Raw genomic sequence first — 27361 nt, 5'->3', positions numbered from 1 at the left:
AATACAACATGTTTTCAAGATCATTTGATAAAATCAAGGCCCAAAGGTAAGCCAATTGCACACTAAATTAAATGTAGACATGAAGAACAATGCAAAATCATACATGCATGAGTTCCCATGAACTATAATGTTCCAAAATAAGATCAAATGCAAGTTTGAGCTCAAGAACATGATCAATTCATGGACCTCTACCAAGATATGAACATGCATGAAGAAATTCCCATGAAAACAACCTCAAAATTCAAGAATATGTACATGTATGCATGAATTAATTCTCAATTCAACTCTTTAAGCAATATCTTGGCTCAAATCTCCAATATTCCTATGAACCATGCGAGAAATAACTCAAATTCACAATTAAGAGAAAGGATTCCCTACCTTAGGTCTTGACCTCCAAGTGTGCTAGCTCAATTTTGCAATTATCCTTCAATCCTTTGAATTCCAAGTCAAAATCTAGATGAACTCAAGTTTCCTCCTAATCTCTCTCTCTCTCTCAGTTTTGGTCTAGGAAATGGATGAGATGATGCAACAAAATGATATAAAATCAATTATTGGCCTAAAATGCCCACTAGTGGCAAAAATGCAAATAACTCAAACTAATTTGTTTTAATATTATTTAATCTAATTTAATCGTTCCAAATCAAAATTTAATTAAAGTTACCATAAAATCACATAAATCCTAATTAGCATATAACACTAACCAATTTCTGAATCGGTCGCCGATAAGGCTTTCAATTCGCAATTCAAAATCAAAACATGAACAGATCGTTTAATGACAAACAAATAGAAATGCAATTACGCAACATACTCATGCAAACAGTTCAGAATTTCAGCTTAATCAATTACTTATCATGCTCAATCACAGTTTAGCACTAATCAGAGGTAAGGGTTGTCACAGCTTCATTATTCAAAAAGCGTTTATCCTACCACAATATACAGAGTCTATGCACGTCCTAGAACGTGGATGGATTGCACTAGTTCACTAATATCACCAAGTATTGGGTATATTAGTGCGGGGGGTAATGTTGGCTGTATAATTTGTAACAGCCAACACAATCCAACACGTGGCATGAAAAGGGCAGTTTGGGAAATTAATACAAATTGCCAACCAAAGTTGGACACGTGGCAGTTCGTATTTGTAATAATGGATTTGCATAGCACTGGAATAATCGAGAGATACAAGATGATGTGGCTTAACGGTTACTCACAAAGTTTAAATTCAAAATCAGGAGGGAAGCTTAACTGCAAGAGTGGCGTAGTGAGATTGACTGAGAGAGAGCATGTTCAGCAATCATGGGAGGACATTTTGACGATTGAAAGCCCACTTCGACAGTTATTATTGAAAAGTATAAATAGCAGAGAAAGCCCTAGAAAGAAGGACCCATACTCAGATCAAAAAACCAGTTTATTTACCTCGTTTCTCCTTTCAGTTTTTACAGCTCTTTACATTTCTGCACTTCAATTCCTGTATTACACTTCATTTCCTAGGAGTAGTTTCAAATAGCTTGTTACTGTAAACCTCTACGAGATTGGGTCAGATCATTGTAAGTTTTTCATTTTACTTAATGAAATTCAGATTCTAAAATTGTTCTTCACTTGTTGTTATTTATCAAATTCTCCTAAACAAGCCACCAGTAAAAGTCCTTTTCATTGAGGCTGAGAGAACTATAACACAATCGTCTGATAATTTGTTGGTAATTAATATTCTAGAAGGACTAATTGATCCTTACTGGCGCATTTAAAATTACATTATTAACCTTTGAAAGCCAAAAAAGCCAACAGTAACATACTCCAATCAATGTAATTCCAAACGTAACACTCTAATATAACACGCTTCAATGTAATACACACAAAAACACTAAAAACTCCTTAGTATATTTTTTCCAAACGCAACACTTACAGTTTGAAATTATATATTTGTTCAAAACTTAGTACTCCCTCCGTCCCAAAATATTAGTCCCTTATTCCATTTTTCATCGTCTCAAAATATTAGTCCCTCTTCAAAAATCAAGTACAAAAATAATATAAATTTCCTATTTTACCCTTCTTTTAAATTAATAAACAACATAAAAAGTACAATTATGCATTGATATTCTCAAAAAATGTACTATCAAAAGGATAATTTTGGAAAATCAACTTTTTTCAAATGCAATAATTGTACTACCAAAAAAAGTTGGATTCCCCAAAAAGGACCATTATTTTGGGATGGAGGGAGTAATGAATTTTTGTACTCTTTTTAGAATTGTTTGAAGAATCCCACATCATTTTTTTTGGAGTGTTATATTGGAATATTATGTTTGAGAAAGATACACTAAAGAATTTTTTTGTATAATTGTTACAGTAAGGAGTTTTTTAGAAATGTTATATTGAAGTGTTATGTTTGGAAAAAGTGCATTAAATAGTTTTTTTGTGTATGGTACACTACAGTGCTACATTAAGGAATTTTTTTGTATGTTACATTAAAGTGTTACGTTAAGAAGTTTTTTTAGAATGTTATATTAAAGTGTTACATTTAGAAAAAGTACACTAAGGAATTTTTTTATATGTTACATTATAGTGTTACACTAAAGAGGTTTTTGAAGTGTTATGCTTGAGGAAAATACACTAAGGATTTTTTTATGAAGTATTACATTGGAGTATTACAATTTGAAATTATAAATTTGTTCAAAACTTAGTAAGGAACTTAGTAAGGAGTTTTTATACTTTTTTTGAAATGTTTGAAGAATCCCACATCGTTTTGGAATGTTTGAAGAATCTTATATTTGAAGTCATTTTGAAATGTTTTCCAAATAAAAAAGATTGTTATATAAAAATTCATCTTAAATTTGATTATCATATATTGTGTACCTCACTTTTCTACTACAAAAAAAAAAAAAGAGAGAAGAAAATAGAAATAAGGGTATAAACCGTAAATTTAATTTAAAAATAATATATTAAATTTACATTTCAAAATCAATGAGACTAATTGATATATAAAAAATTCATCAGGACTAAATGGATCACCACATGCATGAAAAAAACAAAAGTTTACCAAATTTGTTAATAGGTTTCATTTAAAAAAGAAAAATATTTAAGACTTATAAAAAATCTTTTATAATTTGAGCCATAATAATGTAGCATAATACATATTAATTTTTGATTTATCATATACTCAATTGTATAGAATTTATCTCTATTGACATTTTTGTGAATAAATTTAAGGATTTAAATTGCAGATCTCTAGCATTACCTAATTAGGAAAATATTTTAGATCCTTAAAAATGTCTCATAATTCAACTGCAATGATTTGATTTGATTTGATAAATGTTAATTTTTTATTGATTATACACGCAATAATATATGAATTTGGTTAAAAGTCAATTTTTTGTTTTTAAGTTATTTTGGATCATTTTATTTTTTTACATGTTTTTTTAAAAAAAATCAATTTTTAGCCAATTTCTTAAACGTTAATTTTTTTTTAACTTTTAAAGTCACATAATCTCTTTAATTTTTACACATTTTTAAAAAAAATTAGAAAATCAAAAAATCAATTTTTAATTTATTTTCCAAAATAGTATTTATTGACATGTTTGGCTTTTGACATTATGATTTTTTTGACCTCACCCTGAGGCTATCATACAATCATTTGTTAAACTTCAGTCTACACTACTGTCGTCAAGAGTAAAAAAAACACTAACCCCAGCAATGGCCGTTTTTGACACCCAATTAAATCGAGCCACGTTCCAAATTACTGCTCAATTTTGCTTACGTGGCTTATTTTTAATGGTCCGTCTCATTTTGTCCCCCACCAAGCGTTATTCTATCAATTTATCATACATCATTTGAGACACAACATAAATCGTAGACGACGACACGAAGCAACCAGAGAGAAAGAGCAGTCTCTTTCCTTCCTAAGACACCAAACCCTAATCTTGGAAAGAGAAAGTGTAGATATATATATATATATATACATACATTTACATTTACATATATATATAGAAAACTATTTAGTTTTCCATCTCTCTGCAAGTATACAATCATTCGCAGTCTCTCTCTGTATAGCGACTCGGCATTGAAATCGAGTCTTCAATCTCAGAAATTTGAAAAAAGCCCTCTTTTTGATACATTTGGTCACCGATTCGATCAAGAAACAGTGCGGAATTGATTTTTGGGGAGAATTGGAATTGTGATTGATTAATCGCTGCATGAACGATACAGGGGGGAGAGGAATCGGATCGATTGCTCAGAGAGTAGGATCAGAAAACTGAGCACACAACATGTCTGCCATAGTGTGCGGGAAGAGATCATCCATCTTCGAAGACCTCCCATCGTCTCCGCCCGTATCTAAGAGAATTCGCTGTTCCTCTTCGTCGCCGGTTCGATTCTCTCCTCCGAGGCCCACCACCGGCTCTCCGTTTAGTTTATCGTCGTCTCCATCGCATTTATCGGCCCTTGACTACCTCTCAGCTCACTTTCCTGACATGGACAAACAGGTTTCTTTTATTTTGTGAATTTAAGCCCTGTTAAATAAAACTTTTGCTATTTTTTTTTAATTATTTTTTTTAAATTGGAAGTTGTATTTGTTTTGGGGGGCTAATTTCGAGAGAGATGATGGCTTTTCTATTCTTTTGTGATTTTCATTCAATTTGATTGTTGTATAATTTTTTTTTTTTTTTAAAGTGATTGCATCTTTTGGAATTATAGGGTGGAAATTAAAATCCATTTCTTGTTTCTGGACTTTGTTTTGATTCAAAATTCGGTAGCTTTAGGAGTGAATAAAAGAATGTAATTAGAGCCTTCTTGTTTAAAATTTCTTCGGTGTCCCTGTGGGATGGGGCATGATGATTGTGCAAGCAAATTATTGTTAGTTGGTAGTTGGTGAGTAGTATCATTTGAAATTCCTAGAGGAAGCTTACATTTCCGTGCAAGCAAATTTGAATATTAGATGATATAGGGGAGACCCACCACTGATCCCAAAAGTCACATTTAGTGGGAGGAGGTAACACGGAACCATGCTTAACACCCAGGATGCTCTTCTATGAAGCATAGGTACTTCAACAAAAATGTTGTATCCGTACTGAGTATTGGTACTTTGCATGGTACTTTCGCATGTGTACGGAGTACACAAAACTCGTATTTAAATTTTTTGTTCTTAATTTTTGCCATACCCTAGCTACCTAGTATATATCCAAGCCATACCTTGGCTGAAATAGTATTTTTTTTCTATTCAGAAGTACAAGTTTCGTTGGATTTTTTTATGCTTAGCATGATTTTGTAATTAAGCTTTGGTTCGTGAGTTATTTGATATAATGACATTTGATTTTGGGTTTATATCTGACTTTTGGCATTGAATGTAAATTGTATGTTGGATCTTAACCAACTAAACCAGTTAACTAATTTTGGCATTATTCCAAATTAAAAATTAAAGGGGCATCCTTATTATGGAGCATGCTAAGCATACCCATAACTATTTTTACGAACATACCTAGCCATACCCATAACTACTTTTGTAGGTTTTACTGTATCGATGCACTCGTACTGTAATGTGATGTAGGAGCATCCTTAGTGTGGAGCATCACCTCACCCTAACATAGGTCTCACCCCCATTGATTGGAACCTTGGGCTATGAAATAAAGGGATTGATTCACCTCCTCCTAGTAACTGCAACATTTGGCATTAGTGGCGAGTCTACTTGCATCAAACAGTATTTTAGCTATAGGTCTTGCATTTGAAACTCTTCCATTGCGGGCATGTGAACAGGAGGATCACCTCGTGCTAATGTGGGTCTTGCCTTGATTTACTTGAACCTGGGCTATGGAAGAGGGATTCATTTGCCTCCTACCACTAGCTATGACTTTTATGATCAGTGGTGGGTCTCCCTGCATCATTATATCTTTGTTGTCCTACTTTAACCGTCTCACTAATAGATATATTACATGTCAAACAACAATAGCACTAAAATTTCTAAATTACGAATAGTTGTTTGATTGTTAGAAATACTAAGACGCCCTCACCACCTCTTAAAATGATGAAGAAATAGCCATGTATTGTGTTATCACATGTTTGAAGTGGTTGTACTTTAAAGGCAGTACTCAATCCAAGTTCTTTAGCCTTTTCCAATTATGAAATATTTATGGTCTTTTGCAAACAATGGTTATTGAAGCTTTACGAATTACTACTCATCTTTCACTCGTTCTTATCTCAATATGCCAATTCTGAACCTTCCCTTGTCTTTAAACCCTTCAAACTTTAAAAATTAGCTACATAAAGGTAAGTTTTCTGCCATGCTTTTAATGAACTGTTTAGATTATTGGCTTTAAATCTAGAAATAAAACATTTATAAATTCTAGTGTTATTTAAGTCAAGAGGCGCACTGAGGCTCCAAGAACTTTTTGGGCCTACGCACAAGGCGCATTACGAGGTGCGGGCTTCATCGAAGCAAAGCACATATTATAAATATTTTGCATGGTTTTTTTTTATAGGTATGAGAAATTTATTGTGCATTTTATTTACCATATCCATATGCTATCCAATGAAACATTGTATGTTTACATGAGATTATTACCACCAAGTACATTACATTGCGCTTAAAAGCTTGCACCACATCAACAATTTCAAACGAAGGAAATTTAAATTAAACAATTAAAAGCAGTTAATCAACTAAATAAATAATTAAGCAATTAAATATTACACAAATTAAGTAACTAAAATAATCAATTAAGCAAATTAAGTCATTTAATGATAAACGCTTGGACAACAAATTATTGTTTGTCCATTATTACTGACTAGAGGGGAAAAAAAGTAAAATAAAAGATACGGATCCAAAACATAAAAAATTAGATGTTTATTTTTAATTTCTTATTTAGGATTGAGGCTATCTATTTATTAGGAAAGTTTTGATAGGATGTCTACAATTTATAAAATTATAATGGACTTCATTAGATCAAATGGTTGATATCACATCTCAAAATTGAAAAAGGTGCACGCCTCTTTACGCACTTTGCATGCCTTGAGCGCCTCGGCTGCGCTTCATTAAAGTTGCCTCTCTTCAGGGGTATTGAGGCGCCGCAAGTCTGCTTTGATGCATTGTCTAGATGCGTCTTTGATTATACTTATGAATTCTATTACTTGGATATGTTTTCATAGTTTATGCATTCTTATCTATAGTTATAAAGGAAAATGCTTTGAAGAATTTTCATGGGTGGCCTTTCCCTCTGAAGTGTTTCAGAGGCGAGAAACAATGAATTTTCATTTGCCAATTTACCTTCATCATTAATTATATTCCTATTTCTAATCTTATAAGAGAGAGAAGAAAAGAAAAAGAGTTAGCCTAACTTCATCACAGAGACAGTACATACGGTATGCTGTGTGAGACAATATCACGAACATAGAGACAATATATCATGTGAAACAATTTATAAGATTCCAAACTTGGCCTTCATATTTTTAGAAAAAAATATCAAATTGAAAAGTGTTGAAAAACTATCTTCATTTACTTATTTTTGGTTTATAGACTTAAAATATCTTGCTTAGTTTGCAAGATAGTTGAAATTTTATTAGGTTGAAAAGCATAGAAACGTTACAAAGTTTACTTCCATTCTAAATTCGTACACCAACTGTATTGCAAGTTTGCAACTTTAACGCATAACTTAAGCCAAATGAGTATTGACACATACTATGTGGTAGTTTCGCATTTATTGCCTTCTTATTGTAGTTTATATATATTTTTTAGAGTAAGTAGATAATAAGATTGGAGTAATTCTTGATTGTGAGTTGAAGCAAAACCAACAAATCGAGGAAAAATTCTATATGTTGTGTGTCTAATTATGGCATGTGTATGACATGACCTAGGGTTCCATTTCTGGAGATGATGCAACATGTGTTCAACATTATTCATTCGCAGAAATTGATTTGGAGTTCTTAATTACTGCAATCTTCGTATATGCTAGCTCTTTGAAGGAATTATTAAATAGAAGGGCAAATTACACTAACACCTCTTGGATTTATCTGATATCACACTGTCACCCCCTTTGTTCTTTGAAATATTGTTGACCTCCCCTACTATAGAATTTTGTGTAACATATAGACCCATCCATTAGTCAACCGTGAGTTGATTGAGTAGAATTTGCTGATGTCATTGATTTAATATTTTGAAATGCCAAAATTACCCTTCCTAATCTTCTTCCCAATAGGGTTACATTATTCCTATTTTATCATTGCCCCAATTACCAAACACCATCCTTTCACTTTTACCAACACCTACTGTTTGTTTGTTTGTTTTTTTTTTTGGATAACTGCCCAGGGCCTTGAAGTTAACAACCGGGTAAACCTCTAGTGGCCCCTTGGGTGACTCGAACTTGAGACATTGGATCTTATCCTCAAGTCTTTACCGCTCAGCCAACCCCTTGGGGTTAAAAATTAAATAGATGAGAGGAATGAGCCTCAAAAAAACACCTACTGTTTGTTACCTTGCAGATGAGAAAGAGAAAGAGAAAGATAATAATGAGAGAGAGTAGCCATTGAAGAGCCACCACTTCTATCCACTATTGCCACTTCTTCTACCAATGAAAATGAACAATCTCTTTCTTCACTGATGAACAACACCTCCATAATTTGAACCCATGATGATCTTTCCCTTTTATCTCGGAATCTGCGACTTGCTGCAGTATAGGTTGGGAGGGGGCTGGATTGCGGTGGGGAGGGGGATGTGATGCATGGCTGGACTGCAGTGGGGAGGCAACTAGGATGTGGGGCTACGGGAGCTGCTGGTGGTTCCTTCTTCTCTTTATTCTTATTTCTCTCTTCCTCATGTGTTCTCTCTCTTCTTCACTATCACACACCATGTGTTCGATGAAATGCCCCTTTAATTATCTTCTCTGCAAAGAGCATTATCACAACAAAAATGCCACTTTAACTATGTCTTTTATCAATTCTATTATGTGCCTCCCAATTGGTTTGTCATTCGAGGGTTTTTCAGTTGGTTTTTTGTTTGCTGTTGAATTACCATTTGGAGCAATGATATCCATATAAGCATATATGAAATTTAGAAGAATGATTATAGAATAAGACGATAGCTTCATATCTTGCCCAAACATTGTAAGAGAAAATGAAGTGGGTTCACGTCATTGATTTACCTTTTAACCGGTGCAATATAAAATTATCATCTTGAATTATAGTAGCCAAAGCATGTACTTCAATAACTCTGCTCTATTTCGAGGATTAACTTCAATCACTTTCTGCACTATATTTATTTCAAGAGAGAAGACAACCCACTGTAGTGAATCTGCTTGGTGTTCACCCCCACATTGCCATATCCACAGGTTGGTGGCAGTAGGCTTAGAAGAGAGAATTGATGAGAAAAAAAAAAAAAAAAGAAGTAAAAGGGGAATTTTTATTTTTTATTTTTTACATGCAAGGGTAATATGGTTACTTTTATCACTTAATTAGGAGTGTTAACTGACAGGGGTGGTCAGTGATATTTCAGTGAATAAAGGGGGTGGAAATGTGATATCAAAGAAATTCAAGGGGTGCCAGTGTGATTTACCCTAAATAAAATGAAGCTTTGTCAACCTAAAATCGTTCACATTCACATTCACATTTGATTTTGTATATTGTTAATTTTGAGAATATATGTTGTTTTCTTGATTGAATGTAGATTTTTTGATTGTGAGTAGATATAGATCCAACAAATCGAGGAATCAAGGAAGAAGTTTACTGTTTGTTTAATCATGGTATCTGTATGACCTAGGGTTCCATTTCTGGAGATGATGCAACATTTATTCAATATTATTCCTTCGTTGAAATTGATTTGGAGTTCTCAATTACTGCAATACTCGTATATGCTACCTCTTCGAAGGAAATTATTAAATATAATGGAGTTTTCTTTTTTACCTTAAATCATCGACATTCAATTTTATATATTGTTGCTTGTGAGAATATATGTTGTTTTCTTGATTGAATGTAGATTTTTTGATTGTGAGTAGATACAAAACCAACAAATCGAGGAAGAAGTCTATTGTTTGTCTAATCATGGTATCTGTATGACCTAGGGTTCCATTTTTTGGATATGATGCAACATTTATTCAATATTATTCCTTCGTTGAAATTGATTTGGAGTTCTCAATTACTGCAATCTTTGTATATGCTACCTCTTCGAAGGGAATTATTAAATAAAATAGAGTTTTTTCTGACCTTAAATCATTAACATTCGATTTTATATATTGTTACTTTTGAGTATATATGTTGTTTTCTTGATTGAATGTAGATTACCCCTCCCCTCCCCCACTACACAAATACAATTTTTTTTTTTTTTTTGAATATGTGGAGCATTTCTAAGACATCTGCTTTAGTCAATAGGACAAGTTACTGATCATTTCTGAATCCTGTGATTTCAGCTTCTTGAGAGAGCACTCAAAGAATGTGGTGATGATCTCGATTTGGCTATCAGAAGTTTGAATGAGCTACGATTGGGATCCGCTGAAAACTTGGGCTCTATTGCAAGCAAATGTGGTGTTGCACAAGAAGAAAATGTGCAATTTCAAGCTTCAGGTACATGTCAATGATTTCTTCCATTGTTAATTGAACTAAAGTTCTATACTCGTGGTTTTTCTGGCTTTCCTTACGCCGTGTGCAGGTTCACTTATGTGGGAGTTAATGTTTTAATTACTTGAACTTGAACTTGAACTCGCAGTTCTCCATTTCTTTTTTCTTTATCTTTCTTTCTTTCTCTCTCTCTCTTTTTTGTTTTGTTTTGTTTTTTGTGTGTGTGAATTTATTAGTCCATTATGTAGAAAAACAGTAACTAGTGATTAAAAGGAGAACTTTTGAAGTACCTTAATTGTGCGTGTTTGAATTTGAACTTTGAATTGTTCTCTTGCCTAAATGTTTATGTTTGTGAAAGGGTTCCCTATACTTCCTTTTTATTTCTGTTGTCTCTTATAGAGGATGAATTTTGCTTCCAATAGAAAGGGAACAACTACTTTATTTATAATCATGCCTTTGTTAAATTTAGGAAATAGATATTATGTAGTTTGAATTTTATTCCTTCTTTTAAATATAATAAAGTGATGTTATTTGGTTTGAATTTCTGAAGTAGATGATATCACACTATAATATTTGGAAGCTATTTTTTTTGTTGGTAAACTAGATGATATCATACTATAATATTCGGATGCCATGTTGTCGGTTGGTGCTTCTCATGCAGATTGTCTGGATGCCATTGGACCTTCTTATGGTGTTTTAGAAACCTGAGAGACTTCCCAAACGCTTTTGAAAGGCTGCTGAGTTACCATTGGAGAAACACCCTCGGGTTTAGATGGAGTCAAGCACTGCGCTTACGATATTAGGGGGCATGTCCAACCCCTAACATCCTCCGTTTGCATCTACAAAATTGTGTTGAGGATAGTTACTAATGCAATATGTTAAAGTAAACATATGTACAAAGAAAACAGAGAGAGAGAGAGATGTGTTGTAAGCTTGGTAGGCAGGCTGAATCTTCAATATGAGCTGGTACATACTGATAATGGGTTTTGGAGGCCTATTCTTGGTAAACCAAAATAGTGGGGAACACTTGGAAGAGTGCTCAAGGTGGGAGAGAGAGAGTGTCAAGGTGGTCTCAGACCTCAAAGAAGCTGAGTAAACCGCGGCGCCGCGGCGGCGGTATGATTTTCGGGCCCTCTCCTCGTTTTGCCCGCTGGCCTATTGGGATAAAGCAGTTATCAGAGCTGAATATAATGGAATGTTGACAGATATGGTAAGAAATAGCTGAAATGATGCACTGTTTAGTGTATAAGTGTAGATTTCGTTATTGCTAGAGGCAGGCGTGCAGTAGCAGAGATTTGGCTGTAAAGCACTCGTGGGAGCAAGGAGACTGAGTTTGGAGGCTGAATCAGAGAGAAAACGAATGCAGAATAAGGCTGGAACCTCTGGCTTAGTTAAAAAGAGTTGAAGGAGCTAAGTTTGTGAGGAATTTAAGCTTATTCCAAACTCTCTAATGGTGGAAGTCTTGAGAGAGTCCACTTAATGTGGAAGAAGAGCCTCTTATTTATAGAGAAACAGAGCCTCTTAGATTTTGACAAGTGTACAAAGTAATTAGTGCATATTGATACTGATCTGATGTGTACAGATTTTGTTTTCTTTAATGGAAAAGGAATCTTACCATAAATAATAATTTTCAGCAATGGCAGTCATCTGCCACTGCTGCTGAACGGACTAAATGATGGCTGAAAATGATTGAAAAGGCATCAACCAATGAGGTGTTGACACACGAGGTGAGACCCTATCCAAAGCAAGTATTCAAAGGTCCAAAGGAGTGCTCCAGTACAACCAGCTCATTGTATTTTGAACTCACTACTGGAGGGTACATGTTTAGACCTTTTGGACACTTTCATGCCCTCTAGATCAGTGGTCCCAAGAGCCCTATGGAAGTGGGCTGGCTACATGGCAAACTGATTGAAGATCACAAGATTTGATCTGGACCCTTAATTTAATAGACCAAATATGCTTCAGCTCGGCTGAAAATGGGCTAAAATTTACTGAAGTTGTTCTCCCAAGGTTGTGGTTGGTTAGGCCAGGACAAGGAGGACTTGGGCTTTGTTATAGAAGGCTTACTATGCATGGGGAAGGGCCGGGCAGTACTATATTGCTGAAGTAGTGGGCCAAAATGCTAGATTGTGGGCCAAAAGTGGCTTTTCTTTATTTTGTTGAGCTCTTGGGCTGCTGATTGGGCCTTCTTAGTTCTTTAACTGATGTGTCAAGTGTTTGAGGTGCTTGGGCTTTGTTGTGGATGCTGCTTGATGGCAATTTTATGCTGTTTGCTGCTGAAGAATGTCTGAAATGGACTATGTTGTGTATTTGAAGTCGTCTGAGGGTGCCAAGCCACTCTAGGGGTCTTGGGCTTTGTATTATAAGCTGAGTCCAACCATTCAAAGGGCTAAAATTGATCAAAGTTGTTGTTGCCAAAACTCCAAGAGCTTAAAAATGCCAAAATGGGCCACTTAAGGCCAAGTTAGACGAAGTGCCAAGCCAGATAAGACCTTGGGCTTATTTCTAGAGTTAAGACCTTGGGCTTTCTAGTGTATAAAGTGCCCAAATGGGTCTCTTCCGGGCTATAACTTGGGCTTCTTTAGGGACTTGGTCTATCTGAATGAGATCTCAGCCTTCGTTTGGGATGTGGGTTGATTTTTTGGCTTTTTGGCTATTTTAGCCTGGGGCTAAAAAGTCTTGTTTGGGATGGGCTTTTTAATTTTTTTGACTTTTATGAGAGAAAAAATGAAATGATTATGGTTCAGGTGTGACATTTTGTCTTATTGGTTTTTTAGCTTATTTTGTCTTTTTGTGGCTAAAATAGCCAAAAAAGTCCATGCCAAACATAGACTGAAAAGGTCTTTGGAAAGCTGGTTGGGTCGTGGGCCCATGAACCGAATGCTGAGATAAAGTCGAATTTTGTATGTCAAGTAGCCCAAAATTGTGGTCATATGTACTGAATTTTGTGATGAAAAGTGCAATCAACACACTCTAATTAATTATGTTAGACTAAGCACTACACCACAGTAATTAAATACTGGTCTACACTACACGTTAATTATTCCCAATAAAAGAAGAGTTTGGTCTCAATCTCTTTGGTTGATTCATTGATTCACCAATTCGGGCCCTATACCAATTCATGTTGTTTAGGGCTTGAATCCACTCAGAATTGTAAGGTTTGAATTGCAAATAGTACAATTTTAACAACTATGATCATGATAGTCTTGTGATCAGGATTAATGGGTTCTTCAATCGATGGACAAGCTCCCTCTTGTTTGTGGAGATCCTCTATAAATCAATTTTTATTCCACATTCAAGGTCAGTGGACTGTGCAGAAGCTGGTTTGACATGGCATTTGGATTGAAGAGGAGTCACCATCTATTTTATAAGACCATCTATTATATAAGAAGCAAAACCTGGTTGTCTTATGACCTCTTGCAATCCATGTTCGCACAAAGACAATAGCTAAGTAGATATGCTAGGCTTTGGAATTTTCCCTCTAGAACTCTTGTAAAGAATTCGTTGTTGTGGACTGTTGTCATTCTTTGAAGGGCCATTTATGATTGTCTCATTAAATTTGTCTTCCCCTCTGCCTGAATCCTGATCTTACCTGCTCAACCTTCCATTCCAGAACACATAATAAAACAATCATCAGCATTATCACTGTATTTGATTTTGCATCCAAGCATTAATCTCTATCTTATAGGCCATTTTGGACATAGCTACTTACTAAGAATAGTAAAAGCAATACTCTCACATTTATTTTGCAGGTGTGGTGGAAGCCAGTACCAAGGTTGCATCTGCCGAGGATCCATCGGCTCTGCAGAACCTTTCCATGGGTGGTGCAGACTGGGTGGAGCTGTTTGTTAGAGAAATGATGAATTCATCTAATATGGATGATGCTAGGGATCGTGCATCCAGAGCACTTGAGGCCTTGGAGAAGTCCATTTGTGCTCGTGCAACTGCAGAGGCAGCTCAGAACTTCCAGCAGGTAGTTGTTTATAAGAGTAGGCTTGTCTCCAGTTGGGTCTTCCACTGGAGCATACTGATGGCATCAATGGGCCCACCACAGGACCCACCTCGATGATTTGAATTGTTCATTTTGTAGGATCCTCCTAGCACAGATCATTCATGCAAAAAATCAATTTAATTCAATAACCATAGGCACATATGACCGGGAAGCATTTATCTGTGGCTAGGATTATCCAATCAACCTAAGTTTTTTGCACAGATGATCTGAACGATTCAGATTATCAAGTTGGATCCTGTGGTGGGTCTACTGAGGCCCAACATTATGCTCCAGTTCGAGGACCCAACTAGAGACAAGTCTCTTCCTTGTTTATAAGTATTCTTTAATGAGTATTAAACTTGTATAGATGATCTCATGTTTAATACAGATTGGATTAGCATAAAATAATAATTCAAAAATTAAAATGGATTTTGTTATTATTACTATTTAATGGCTTTTTTGTCCCAGCCCACCCCCTCTAGGGTTTGCCAATTTCTCATTTCTTTTTTATTTTTTTATTTTTATTTCTTCCTTCTGATGGTTGTTAGGGTGGGTAGAATGTAGTGATAGATGGTGGATTTTGTTTCTGATGGCTGTTGTACAATTCTAATTTTGGCTTGTTAGGAGAACATTATGCTGAAGGGACAACTAGAAGCATTGATTCATGAGAATGCTGTGCTTAAGAGAGCAGTTGCTATTCAACATGAGCGCCAAAAAGAGTTTGAGGATACGACTCAGGAGTTGCATCATCTGAAGCAGCTGGCATCTCAGTACCAGGAGCAACTAAGAACTCTTGAGGTTGGAATTTCTGACATAAACAATGATTATATATTTATGAATAGAACATTATGGTGGTGCTCTTGTGAGGAAGGACAGTTTGAAAACAAAAAAGAAAAAAAAGGGAATGGAAAGAGGAAAAGTTAGAAAAGGAAACTGGTTATTTCCTATAGAGTAATTGACAACTTTATTTTCTAAATTTAAACAAAATCAGATAATCATTAGCATTCTGAATAACACGTTAAATGTGTGAGGCTATTGCCAAAACAACTTCGTTTTTGCTAAAGCAATGTACAGCTCTAGAGCATAAAACAATTGTTTATTACTCTAAGCCTACAAAAGCCTCTTTTGGTTGTTATGGCCGGCCCTTTGGAAAATGCATTTATGTATTGTGGCCACACAGTCATCTTTGTTGAATCTTCATACTATCTTTCTATCAACATATAGATTACTTGCAATTTGGCAACTCTGAAGTAAAATCTTGTTACTTTGTTTATGCTAATTTCACCAATTTAACTGGCTTCTGATCACTTTTTGACCTTGTGATTGTCACCAGGTCAATAATTACGCTCTGACAATGCACCTCAAGCAGGCTCAACAAAGCGACTCCATCCCAGGGCATTTCAATCCTGATGTCTTTTAATGCATTAGTCACATGCTAGGGTTCCTCCCAAGTACTACTGCAATGGTAGTGCCTAATGATATCTTAAAGACACTTTTAGCATGCAGTCGCTCGTCTTTCATGCCAAAAGGTAAGTTAATGTTTAGTAGAGGCTTCTGAATCTGTCTATTTCTGTTCTTTACAAAATTGGATTTCCTAGTCATAAATGTTGTGGGGATTTGCTTAACAATAGGAGATATACTGACGTTAAGATTTTGAGTCGGGTTGTGTTTTTTTAATGTTGGCCAACTATACATGAGCTGTTTGAGGTGGCTAATTGTGTCTTTAGCCTATAAATAGGTGGTTTAAGCACCTAATAATCAGTTTATGATGTTTTGAGATTGCATTTTCTGAGTTTAGTGCTTTTTTGTTCCTATTTGTGCATTTTCTCTCTCTATTGTAATCTATTTCCTAAATTGGTTGCATCACATACAATTGACATGAAATTAATTAGTTTTCTTATTTTCTTAGTAGTTGGGTCCCATTGTTTTGCTATAACCCTAGAACTGAATGCTTGATGTATGACATACCGTTTATGCTTGGTTTTCTTGTTGGCCTTAGTATTCAATCACAACGAGAAAATACCCATTATGCCTGCCAGTGCTCTATGCATATTTGCCGTTAACCTCTACTGTTGTGGTGTCCACACAGGTGGCCAGTGAATATTGAAACCCTAGCAAAGGCTAGGTATTGCTAGGAATCTTTGTGTGTGTTTTCATGCTAGAGTAGAACCCACCCAAAACAGGCTATTGACAGCTCTTGAGCAGCCTGGAGTCTCTTATTTGCCCCACTTCTCTGTCCCATTCTGTTGTGTAGAGCACTACCGTTGGATTGAGACGGCAGGGGATGGATCTGGCTGATGATATGCCAATGTGCCTACTTTGTTGGAGGCTAGTGGGTAGGGACTCTCTCTCATACAAAATTCAGACCATTTTTAGAAGGGCCCATATACGCCAGCAGACCAATCCAACTTCATTTGCTTGTCTTTCTTCTACTTTCAAAATGGCTAAGCCATGTCGGATCATTATATTTTGACTGTAATTTTTATGTAGGCATAGAAAACTAGTATAGAAGTGACATTTTTATAATTATCAATCATATGATGGAGTTTTTGATTTTCAATACAGGTATAACTATATTTGTTTCAGCGGAAAATATTTTTAACGGAAAATGTTTTCCTATTTTTGGCTGTCCCCTTAAAATTCATGTACTAGTGGTTGTTTGTGGTGGTATTGTGTTAATATTAGTGACACTTTAGTTTTAAAAATGTTTTTCACCTTTCTAAAATTAAAAAAAAAAAAAGGTTTCTGCCACAGTATATTTTATATTGATCACCGAAAATATTTTCTTTTACTTTTGTTTTATATTGTACCAATAGTTAGAAAATGCAAAAAATATTTTATGCTTAAACAAACAAGAGTTCCTGTATCCAAATGCTGACAATCTGCATTAAAAGTTCAAACATGGCATGTAATCTTTTGTACATCACACCACACCACACCACACAGACATCTAAGTTAGAAGATACAAAACAACAAAGTAGTACATACTTGACCTAGTAAAATCTCTCCACTTGCCTGAGAGTTGACAGACAGACAAATCACCAAAACATTTGACTTTGCTTCAGGGAATCTCGCACACTGAGGTAGGAAGGGATTCACTTGTTTTCTTGCACTAGCATTTTATATGCTTCATCAATATCCAGGTCAGCATCTGTTAACACCACCAAAATCCCATGTTTTTCTGTACCCAATGCACTTCCACCCATAATACTACTTGGAGGAATCTCGAAATACAGAAATTTCAAGACACAAAACAAAAAATTCCGAGATATGATCATGTGACTACTGGTAATGCATTAAAACTATAGAATAGGAATTTTGAGTGCAGAGGATGTTGTGTGTTGGGAAGAGGCATTGAAGATAGAACACATAGTTGTAAGAATTCCCCTTGGTTATATGTACAATTTTGAGAGAGAGAGAAATGGGCTTACTACACAACTTAGAGAGAGAGAGAGAGAGAGAGAGAGAGAGAGAGAGGCTTAGGAGACGGCAAGAAGCCTTCCACCAGCCTTCATCATGCTCTTGAACTCATCAAAGTTAACCATTCCATCTCCATCCATATCAACCTTACTTATCATCTCCTTGCAACTCTCCACTCTCTTCCCTTCCTTCAACCCCAAGGAAGACAACACCAACCCTAGCTCCTCCACTGTAATCAACCCATCCCCATTTCCATCAAAAACAGCAAAAGCCTCCTTCAAATCCCCCTCTCCTACTCCCTTACCCCCACCCTCCTCCTCCCCAACCACCTCCTCTCGGCTCACCATAGACTCATACAACCCACAAAACTCGTCGAGATCAATCAACCCATCCCCGTTAGAATCCACCTTCTCAACCATATCCACAACCTCATTATCCGTAATATCGATTCCAATGTTCCCAAGCGATTCTTTGAGCTCTTGCTTCGTTATAAAGCCATCGTTGTTCTTGTCGAACGTGGCAAAGACGCTCCTTAACTCACCCTTATTATGAGCGACAACGGCAGCAGCAGCAGCAGCAGCAGCAACAGTGGTGGTGGTGGTGGTAGTGTTGCTACTCTTCTCCGCCTTGCGAAGATCTTGTGAAGTAGTGGTTTTGGTGAAGAAAGATTGAAGCCAAGCCATGGTCTTCTTGTTGGGAAAGTTGAAGAGTGTGTGTAAGAGGCTTGCAAGGAAGAGAAGTGCTAGAAATACCAAGGCCATCAACATCATCTTCTTCTGTAGATCTAGCTTCAATGCAACAGAGAAAAATTAGAGAGAAGAAAGCACAAAAGAACAAGGGAATAGGATTGGTTACATGGTTTTTATAAAGAAGGATAGAGAGTTGGGCAAGGGGACTAGTTGGGACAGAGGGTGATTTTTTAAATTGATCATTGAAGAGAAAAGAAGTTACGCGTTGTTTGGTGCATAATTTTTATTCTAGAAAACGCGTTGATCTGATGTAACCGTAAAATAAATTGTCTGCCGCGTGGAGGAACGGAAATATCTGTGCTGTCTTTTCCATTAACCTAAGTATATGTAAAGCGCTATGGTGGTCCTCTCCAAGTCTCTTGCTGATTAAAAGTCACTTTTTTGTTTTTTGTTTTTTTAGTCACATTATTTTTTTATTTTTTACATATTTTTTCAAAAAAAATCAGCTTTTAATTTCTCAAAACAACTCTTAATCTAAAACTGGCCTTCTTTGGAAAATTAACTATTTTAGTTGATTATTTAATTTTTTGGTTATTTTAACTTGGCTAAAATTTTTTTTTTTTGGAAAGTTGGTTGTTGTTGTTTTTATTTTTTTTATAGTTGATTTGATGGTTGTAAGAAAAAAAATAAAATAATTATAGGTTTGATGTAATATTTTTGTGTTATTGACTATTTTAATTTATTTTCTCTTTTAGTAGACTATTTTAACTTAACCTTCTTCCCATTTGGGGGTTGGAATGGCAACGGGGCAGGGTGGGGCGGGGATCACACTCCCCGTCCCCGATCTCCAATGGTGAAAATTCCCTTGGCCTCGACCTTGATCCTTGATGGGGAATCTATCACCGTCCCTAGCCCCGCCCCTTAACGGGGATCGGGTTTCCCTGACCCCGAAAATTTTTCCAAAAAAAAAGAAGCAAAACAACAGCTATCTCATCATCATCAACATCAACAACTACAACTATAGTCTAAAAAATCATCATCAATGATCATCAACAACAAAAACAAAATGTATATCTATATCTATATCTATATCAAAATCAATGATGTTGATATAGTGAAGATCTTGAGAACCAACCAGTGTATATATGTATGTATATATATTACCTTAGATCGGAAGAACAATGAGAGAAGAACAATGACAATAGATCTAAAGACGAGGCAGCAAATGGAGGTGTGAGAAAGAGAGAGTGGTAGTGGTGGTGGTGGTGTCGGTGACGGTGGTGTGATCAGCGGCTGACAGTGATAGTTAGAAATGTTTATCGCGGCTCAGATCTGGAAAGTGCTCTCTGTCGCTGATTTGTCTCTAGACTTCTCCATCGCGGCTTAGATCTAGAAGATGCTTATTCATCTCTCTCACAGAGAGTAGAGGGAGAAGAACGAGAGAGAGAGAGAGAGAAAGTTGAGAACTCGAGATATATAATATAATAAAGATAGTTACGACCTGCTCAAAGAACTTGAGATATATATATATATATATAATAAAGATATATAATATAATAACTGTTCGGGGGCTGTTCGGGGTAGGGTCGGGCTGGGCTTGGGCTGGAGAACCTATCACCATCCCCGGTCTAAAAATCATCGAGAATTTAATTTTTAATACCATCCCCAGCCCTATATGGAGTAATATTTGGGAAAAACCCGTTCTAATCGGGGTTGGGTCTTTATCAGGCCAGGATCAAATTGCCATCTCTATTTGGGGGCACAGCATAAGGCCTACTGTTTTTGGGGTTTACCCAAGTCTGTTAAGATGATTTAAATCTTTTATTTAATAGTACACGTCAATAGATTATTCATTTTAAGTGACTAATGTAATTTTAAGAATATACTTTTCAATTTTTAAATATAAATGTGATCTAATTATGTGATTATTGATGTTCCATCAATTTAATTTTTTGTCTAAATAATTGACTTGGCGGATTCTACCTAACAATCTCCACGGATTAGAATGAGCCCCGCCCTTGCTCACAGCACAGGACTTCTTGTGAATACGTATGGCACAATAGTTACCCCACCCAGCATTAAGGCCTCGTTTGGGAACAAATTTTTTTTAGTAACTTTTTGACTTTTAAGTTGAAATGTGATGTAAAAAAAACTAGTATGCTTAGGATGATTTTTTGGTTTTTTATAAAAAGATGTGCAAAAAGTATAGAGAAAAAAGAATCTTTGATTTTTTGGTATGAGTTGTTGGATTTTTGATTTTTTTAGTGATTTTTTGACTTTTTGATTAAAAAAATCACTTGTCAAACGACGCTTAAGTGCAAAGTAATTTTTTTTTTCATAAATGTAGAGACTTATAAAATGAATAGATTAAATAATCGAAGTAGGGTTCGTAGTGGATTTAAAAGCCTGGATTAGCACGGTTTGGACTAGAGACAAACAAACTCATATTTGCTAGTAATGCCATGCACTCTAAAAATTACTTAGAATTTAAAATATATAAATTATATTAATTCTGAATTTAACTTGCATCACACCAATTCTGAGTATTTTTCAATATATTTAAAACAAAATAGTTCTTTGTTTGTGATGAGGCATGGTTGATGTTGAGTGTAGCCAGCCAATGGAATGGTTGGACCTAAAACCATTTTTTCAATATATTCAAAACAAAATAGTTCTTATTTGTGATGGGGCATAGTTGCTGTTGAGTGTAGCCAGCCTAAAACATTCAATTTTCCTTTTTCCAATTCTTCAGAGTTTTGTATAGGTTTGTACTTTATATTACATACTTTTTTTTTTTTTTTGGATAAAAGATAGTTTTAGTTCCTAAAGTATGCCCTTTTTTTTTAGTCCTTTAAATTTTAATTTTGTCATTTTAATCCTCAAATTTGTCAATTTGAGTCAATTTAGTCCTACATCTAACGCCTCACTTATTTTCTATTCTAATTTATTTCCTATTCCAACACTTCCCCTTAAACTGGCGCGAAGATATCTCTCATGCCCAGCTTGTTGAGAATGCCATGAAATGGTTTGTTCCTTAGCCTGTTGGTGAGGACATCGGCTAGTTAGTCTCTAGTCTTCACAAATGGAATACATATGATGCCACTAATGAGTTTTTCCTTGATGAAGTGTCTATCAATCTCCATATGCATGGTACATTTGATAACAAAAATATGAATAAAAGATAGTTTTAGTTCATAAAATATACATTTTTTTGTCATTTTAGTTTGTCATGTTTTAAATTGTCATTTTGATCTTTAAAGTTGTCAATTTGAGTCAACTTGGTCCTATCTCAAATTGACAATTTTGAGGATCAAAATAATAAAATTTAAAACTTGAGGGACAAAAATAACAAGAAATGCATATTTTAGGGACTAAAATTGTCTTTTATCCAAGGATAAGATACTATTCTCATTATCAATGTAAACGGACGTTAGAGATAGGATTAAATTGATTTAAATTGACAACTTTAAAGATTAAAACGACAAAGTTAAAACTTGAGGGACTAAAATGACAAAGAACGTATATTTTAAGGACTAAAATTGTATTTTATCCCATGTTTTTTTTAAAGAGTTCTATTTATGTTTAGCAAATGAGATTGCTTCCTTATCAACTATTTGAATTTAAATTTTATCACTATGTAATGCAATTTATCTATTAGGCCTTTATTGATGAAGAAATGTATTATGGACTAATTGTAATATATTTTTTAACGCTGTGTTTGGTTGGGGGATTTGGTGAGGGACGTGGAAAGGGAAAGGAAAATGGAAAAAGTATGTGAAATTAGGTGAAATATAGGCATGCTTTATTCACATTTCACCTTTCTTTTCTACTTTCTTTTTCAATCCCTCCTCAAATCCCCCAACAAAACACAGCATAAATGATATATAGCAATTCTCTTAAAACTAACATCACATAATTAACAACAATCTCACCATGCATTTCACACAAGCTCTGATCATGATTTCCAAACATTTCCATCTAAGAAAGTATCATTTGAATCCTGAGCCGTTCGATTAAACTGATAAAATATTGAGAGAGATGAGTTTTTGGTAAGTAGGTAGACTCCATTGGGAATGAGAGCAAGGCAAAATTATTTGATAATGTTGGGACAAGTCTATGTGTGGCGTTATAACTTAATTTTCATTAGTTAGTAAGTATAGTCAGATTTAATATTTTTTATTTGGTTTATGAGAGAACATGACAAGTAGCATGTGTTGAGTTGTGCAAAGTATTGTTCTAAGATTATAAAAAATCACTAGAGAACAAGAGTGTAAATTTTGTTTATATTTATAAATTGAAAGTGACATTGAGTTGGGTTATATATAAATTTCACAGAAATCACTTGTCGGTGGAAATTTTAGAAAATTATTACATATATATAGAAAAATTTATATTTATAATTTTAATTTTAATATTAATACAATTTATCATTAATTTTTAATTGTTTTTCAATGCTTACACTGAAATTTCCCTAAATTTTCAGTACACTCGTTTTTAGAACAATGTGCACCTCTCACTGAGGGATAGAATCTTTCTTTAAGGTAGATTATATATATAGATATATTCTTTCAAAACTCGTAGCCGTTAGATTAAGTTTCGAAATTCTTGTAGATTGCAATTTTTATACGATCCAAAGATAGCACAATCGAGAGATTTAGAGAAGAAAAATAAAAATAAAAATTTACAAGAGATATTTTGTTTAAAAGTTTTTTTGTTTTCAAATCTCAAAACATCTATAATTATTAGATTATATTTAAAGATTTTTATATCTCAAAATTTTTGTATGACTTGAAGATTGAGTGTTTTTCGACAATATGACAAGTTTAGAAAAAAAATAAAAATAAAAAATATATATATTTGGTTAAGATAGATCAATGACAAAGAGGGCACCTAGGAATTAAAGGCCGCTAGAAAATGACTTTAAAGTTTGTAGCATCTTTTGATTTTATTTTTTGGGTTTGTCTATAAGTAGTTGGGCAAGAAGAAAATAATTTGGCTGATGGTAACATAGTAATATTGAATTTGTGATTAACAAAGCAATAATGTTACAAATAAAAAAAAAAATTAAAAAAATAAAAATAAGAGGCTTTTGTACGCTCTCAATTAACATGTCAAAGGAAAAGTTATTTAGTGTTCGTGAAGTACCACGTGTTTGTGTCATTCACCAATCATTATATACTATGTCTCATGTTATTTTTCAATTACTGAATACAAAATTATTGACTCACATTTTTCACCAATCAGAACACCCTTAGAGCACCACGTAATTGTATTCCAAAATCGCTAAATAACTTTTCATGTCAAAGCGTCAAATCTGTATCAAAAGTAAAATAGATAAAGTAGAATAAATTACCTCTTGAATTATGTGAAGGGGCATATAACTAATTACGTAAAATAATCTTAACAATACATATTAAAATTCAAAATTTCACATTATAATGTTGATGTATGTGTAGACTTTATTAATGAAAGAATTTTAAACAGAGACCTGAGGTATTGTTGAATGTAGCGTTATTCTTCTAGTGGATTGGAGAGAGAGAGAGAGAGAATGAGTGAAGCAACCAACAACAACCGTGTTAAATTACAGAGGGGGCATCGGATGCATTTTTTTGTTTTATTCTTTGTGATTTGTTTTTTGGGTCAATGGCTTTAATTTAAAGGGCAAATTACAAACACCCACTCAAGATTTGATAAAAATACAGATTCCTCCCTAAGGTTTGAGAAATTACAAATTACTTTCTGAGGGTCAAATTTTCATAACAAATTAAGGGAAATTAGGAGAGAATCTGTATGAAAATAAAAACCTCATGGAACAATTTATTATGAAAATATAAATCTCAAGGGACGGATGTAATTTTTCAAATCTCAAGAGAGAATCTATATTTCCACCAAATCTCTAGCAGTGTTTGTAATTTATCCTAATTTAAAGTCAGGATAAAACAACACTATCTTCCCCTCTTTGTTTCTTTTTTAATTTAATTTATTAAATAATTTTTTTTTACCGTGTTAGCTACTACAACGCGTTGGCCATGCCCTTATTAAATTCCGATTACGTTTGTTACCTAAAATTCCAAACACACGGAATATTTTTTTTTTTTGGGTTTACTCTTTTACTTTAATTTCTTTATGACAATTTATACGGATCGCGTCTATATATTTGGTTATTTGTATCATTTTAGCTTTTATAGTTTTAATTGATTTAGTTTTAATCCTTAATTTTAGATTTTTTGTCCATGTATTTTAATTGATAATGTCGTTAAGATTTTTGACAAAAAAATTTCATTGAACTAGTTGAGGTTTAGTCACTGAATTATAAATCAAGTTTATAATTTTGCTTTTAAAAACATGATACGTGTGATTATGTATGCATTTATCATAAACAATGCTAACAATTAGAATCAAATGGACTAATTTGAGATAAAATAAAAAAATCATAATTAAAATCGATCTAATTGAAATTATAAGAATGAAATTGACACAAGAGCTGACGTAGGAGCACTAGCAATGTAATTTGTCTATTTCTTTATTTTCAATTATAACAGTTAACTAGTAAGACCTGGCTTCACTCCAGTCTTGGATCAGACTGAAGGGTGTTGTTGGGCTTGTGAGGTCTCACCACGGGTCCCGTTTCCATAATCCGAACCGTTGAATGTATAGAATTTGTTGAGTACTATATGTGTGTAAAATATCACGTTGATCGGATATCGATAGCAGCGTGATTAAATCAGTTTTGTATATAAAAAAAAAAAGGACGGTGAAAAAATAAACGGTTGACAAAAAACTGATCTGATGAGATAGTTATCGATATTTGATCAACGTGATTTTTTTACATGTATATTGTTAGACTTATTTATTTTGATGATTTGTTTAATTATGTTTTAATTTATTTAGAGGAGAAAAATAGAATCACAATTTATTTTTGATGATTTATTTGAAAGAAAAAAAATAGAATTGACATTTATTTTTATGATTTATTTAATTGTGTTTTAATTTATTTAAAAGAGAAAAATAGAATCAAAATTTTTTTTGTCCCATTATTTCTCACCTAAACCTTTATCTTAAATGTTGTTAGAATGTATTCAATATTTGATTAAACCACGAGTTCAAACAGCCCAAAATAGAGGTTCAAACCGTCCAAAAACAGAGGTTCAAACAGCTCAACCCAGTCTAGCAGTAGTTCAAAAGGTTCAAGTGGAAGATATTCAAATTTGTAATGATGGAGTGGAAGATATTCAAATTAGTAATGATGGAGTGAAAGATATTCAAATGAATACAACGGTTATAAATTGTTATAAATTCAAATGAATACAACTGCTATAAACAGTTATAAGTTTTATTATATATACCAAAGCCTCTGATGTGAACAAGTTACAACAAGAACAAACAAGTTACAGAAACCAGAAAATATTCTTTGATCTAAAATCACTCTCAGCTATTCTCTGAAATTTTTTCTAAGAAGTGTTCTTCAATTTTTGTTTACATCCTCTCTCAGAAATTATATATTAAATCGTATACCTTTAAGCCCATCTTTCCTGTGTGAGGATTACAGAAAAATCAGAGTCTCACTTTTATATCTATTTTTGAGAGATAATTCTTGTAACTTTCTGTAAAAGCAAAAATACCTTCTTTTCAATCTTGTAAGAGTGTAGTACTCTCAGTGTTTTTTGGACTTAGAAAGTCTGTGTAAAATCCGTAGAGGATTGCTCCATCTGTGAAAAGGTTGCTAGCACCCTGTGAAGCTAGAGAATAGTGGAAAATCTCAAGTGAAGCTTGAGGAGTGGACGTAGGCCGAGTTGAAACCGGACCACTAGAAATTTGTTTGCCTCTCTCTCCCTTATCTCTTTATTTTATTTAAATTGCTATAACTATATTTCATATTTTTATTGTGCTAAAATCATTAATTGACATAGTTGTTTGAACACTTGTTTTAATTATTTTTATTTTATTAACTATATTTATCTATTGTGCTAGTCATAATTTTTTATTAGGGTATTATTATTTTTATTTGTAAAAACCTAATTCACCCCCCTCTTAGGTTGTCTTTTGGGTAACATATATATTACTCAACGAGTTCTACATATTGACGATTCAAATTATCGAAACGGGACTCGTGGTAAACCCCTACGGGCCCAACAACACCCTTTAATATGATCTGAGACCGGAGGGAAGCTATTGGCTAACTCGTATACCATACATAAAGTTTTAATCTTATCATTTGGTCCATCTACCATTCATAAATATAACATAAATTGAAAGCGAAGAGATTGAAATGAGATTTTAGTAAAAATTTGAGGACTAAAGTGGCAATTTATTAAAAGTGTAATGATGTTAATGAGATAATAAAAATGTCACATGTTCCAAATGAAAATTTTCGTCAACTTTGTTAGATGGATAAAAATGTGAGGTTACAAATTAACTTAAAGGGTAGAAGATTGACTATCACAATTAAAGGTGATAAGACTAAAGTGATGTGATTAAAAAAAAGAGGAGTGATGGAGACCCTCTCCAATCACCACTCCCACCAGCCCCCCCCCCCCACACACATGTGGCGGTTGGTGATTGGAGGACAAGGGAAACAAAAAAAAAAAAAAAAAATCCAACCAATGAGAGAGAGAGAGAGGGTCAAAGGGGGTGAGAAAAAAATGGGGTCTTAGACATTTTTGTAAAAAAAAAAATAGAATAAACTACCAATAGGTCCTAATAGTTAGATTTAATTCCCATCAAGTCCTATTGAAAAAAA

At 34.1% G+C, this 27361-nt stretch overlaps 2 protein-coding genes and 1 long non-coding RNA gene across 3 annotated transcripts; 1 reads left to right on the top strand and 2 right to left on the bottom strand.

Moving 5' to 3' along the window:
• The first annotated feature begins 3148 nt into the window (after positions 1-3148).
• Positions 3149-16296, top strand: LOC114297996 (uncharacterized). The gene is made up of 5 exons (XM_028242486.2): positions 3149-4472; positions 10374-10527; positions 14274-14494; positions 15137-15310; positions 15846-16296. The coding sequence occupies exons 1-5, from the start codon at positions 4257-4259 to the stop codon at positions 15930-15932; spliced, it is 852 nt and encodes a 283-aa protein (XP_028098287.2). The 5' UTR covers positions 3149-4256; the 3' UTR covers positions 15933-16296.
• Positions 11036-11676, bottom strand: LOC145790942 (uncharacterized). The gene is made up of 2 exons (XR_014330383.1): positions 11496-11676; positions 11036-11360 (listed from the first exon to the last, which is right to left on the bottom strand). It is a non-coding gene; the product is annotated as an uncharacterized LOC145790942 (long non-coding RNA).
• Positions 16297-17376: 1080 nt separating the features above from the next.
• LOC114297997 (calmodulin-like protein 3) lies at positions 17377-19385 on the bottom strand. The gene has a single exon (XM_028242487.2). It carries the CDS (start codon positions 18700-18702, stop codon positions 17992-17994), a length of 711 nt encoding a protein of 236 aa, XP_028098288.2. The 5' UTR covers positions 18703-19385; the 3' UTR covers positions 17377-17991.
• Between the last annotated feature and the right edge of the window lie 7976 nt (positions 19386-27361).

The sequence above is a fragment of the Camellia sinensis genome, chromosome 5, assembly GCF_055761805.1.
Source record: "Camellia sinensis isolate YWXY chromosome 5, ASM5576180v1, whole genome shotgun sequence".
Taxonomy (NCBI): Eukaryota; Viridiplantae; Streptophyta; class Magnoliopsida; order Ericales; family Theaceae; genus Camellia; species Camellia sinensis.
The sequence above is the reverse complement of the archived record's forward strand: the minus strand, read 5'-3'. Positions and strand labels throughout refer to the sequence as shown.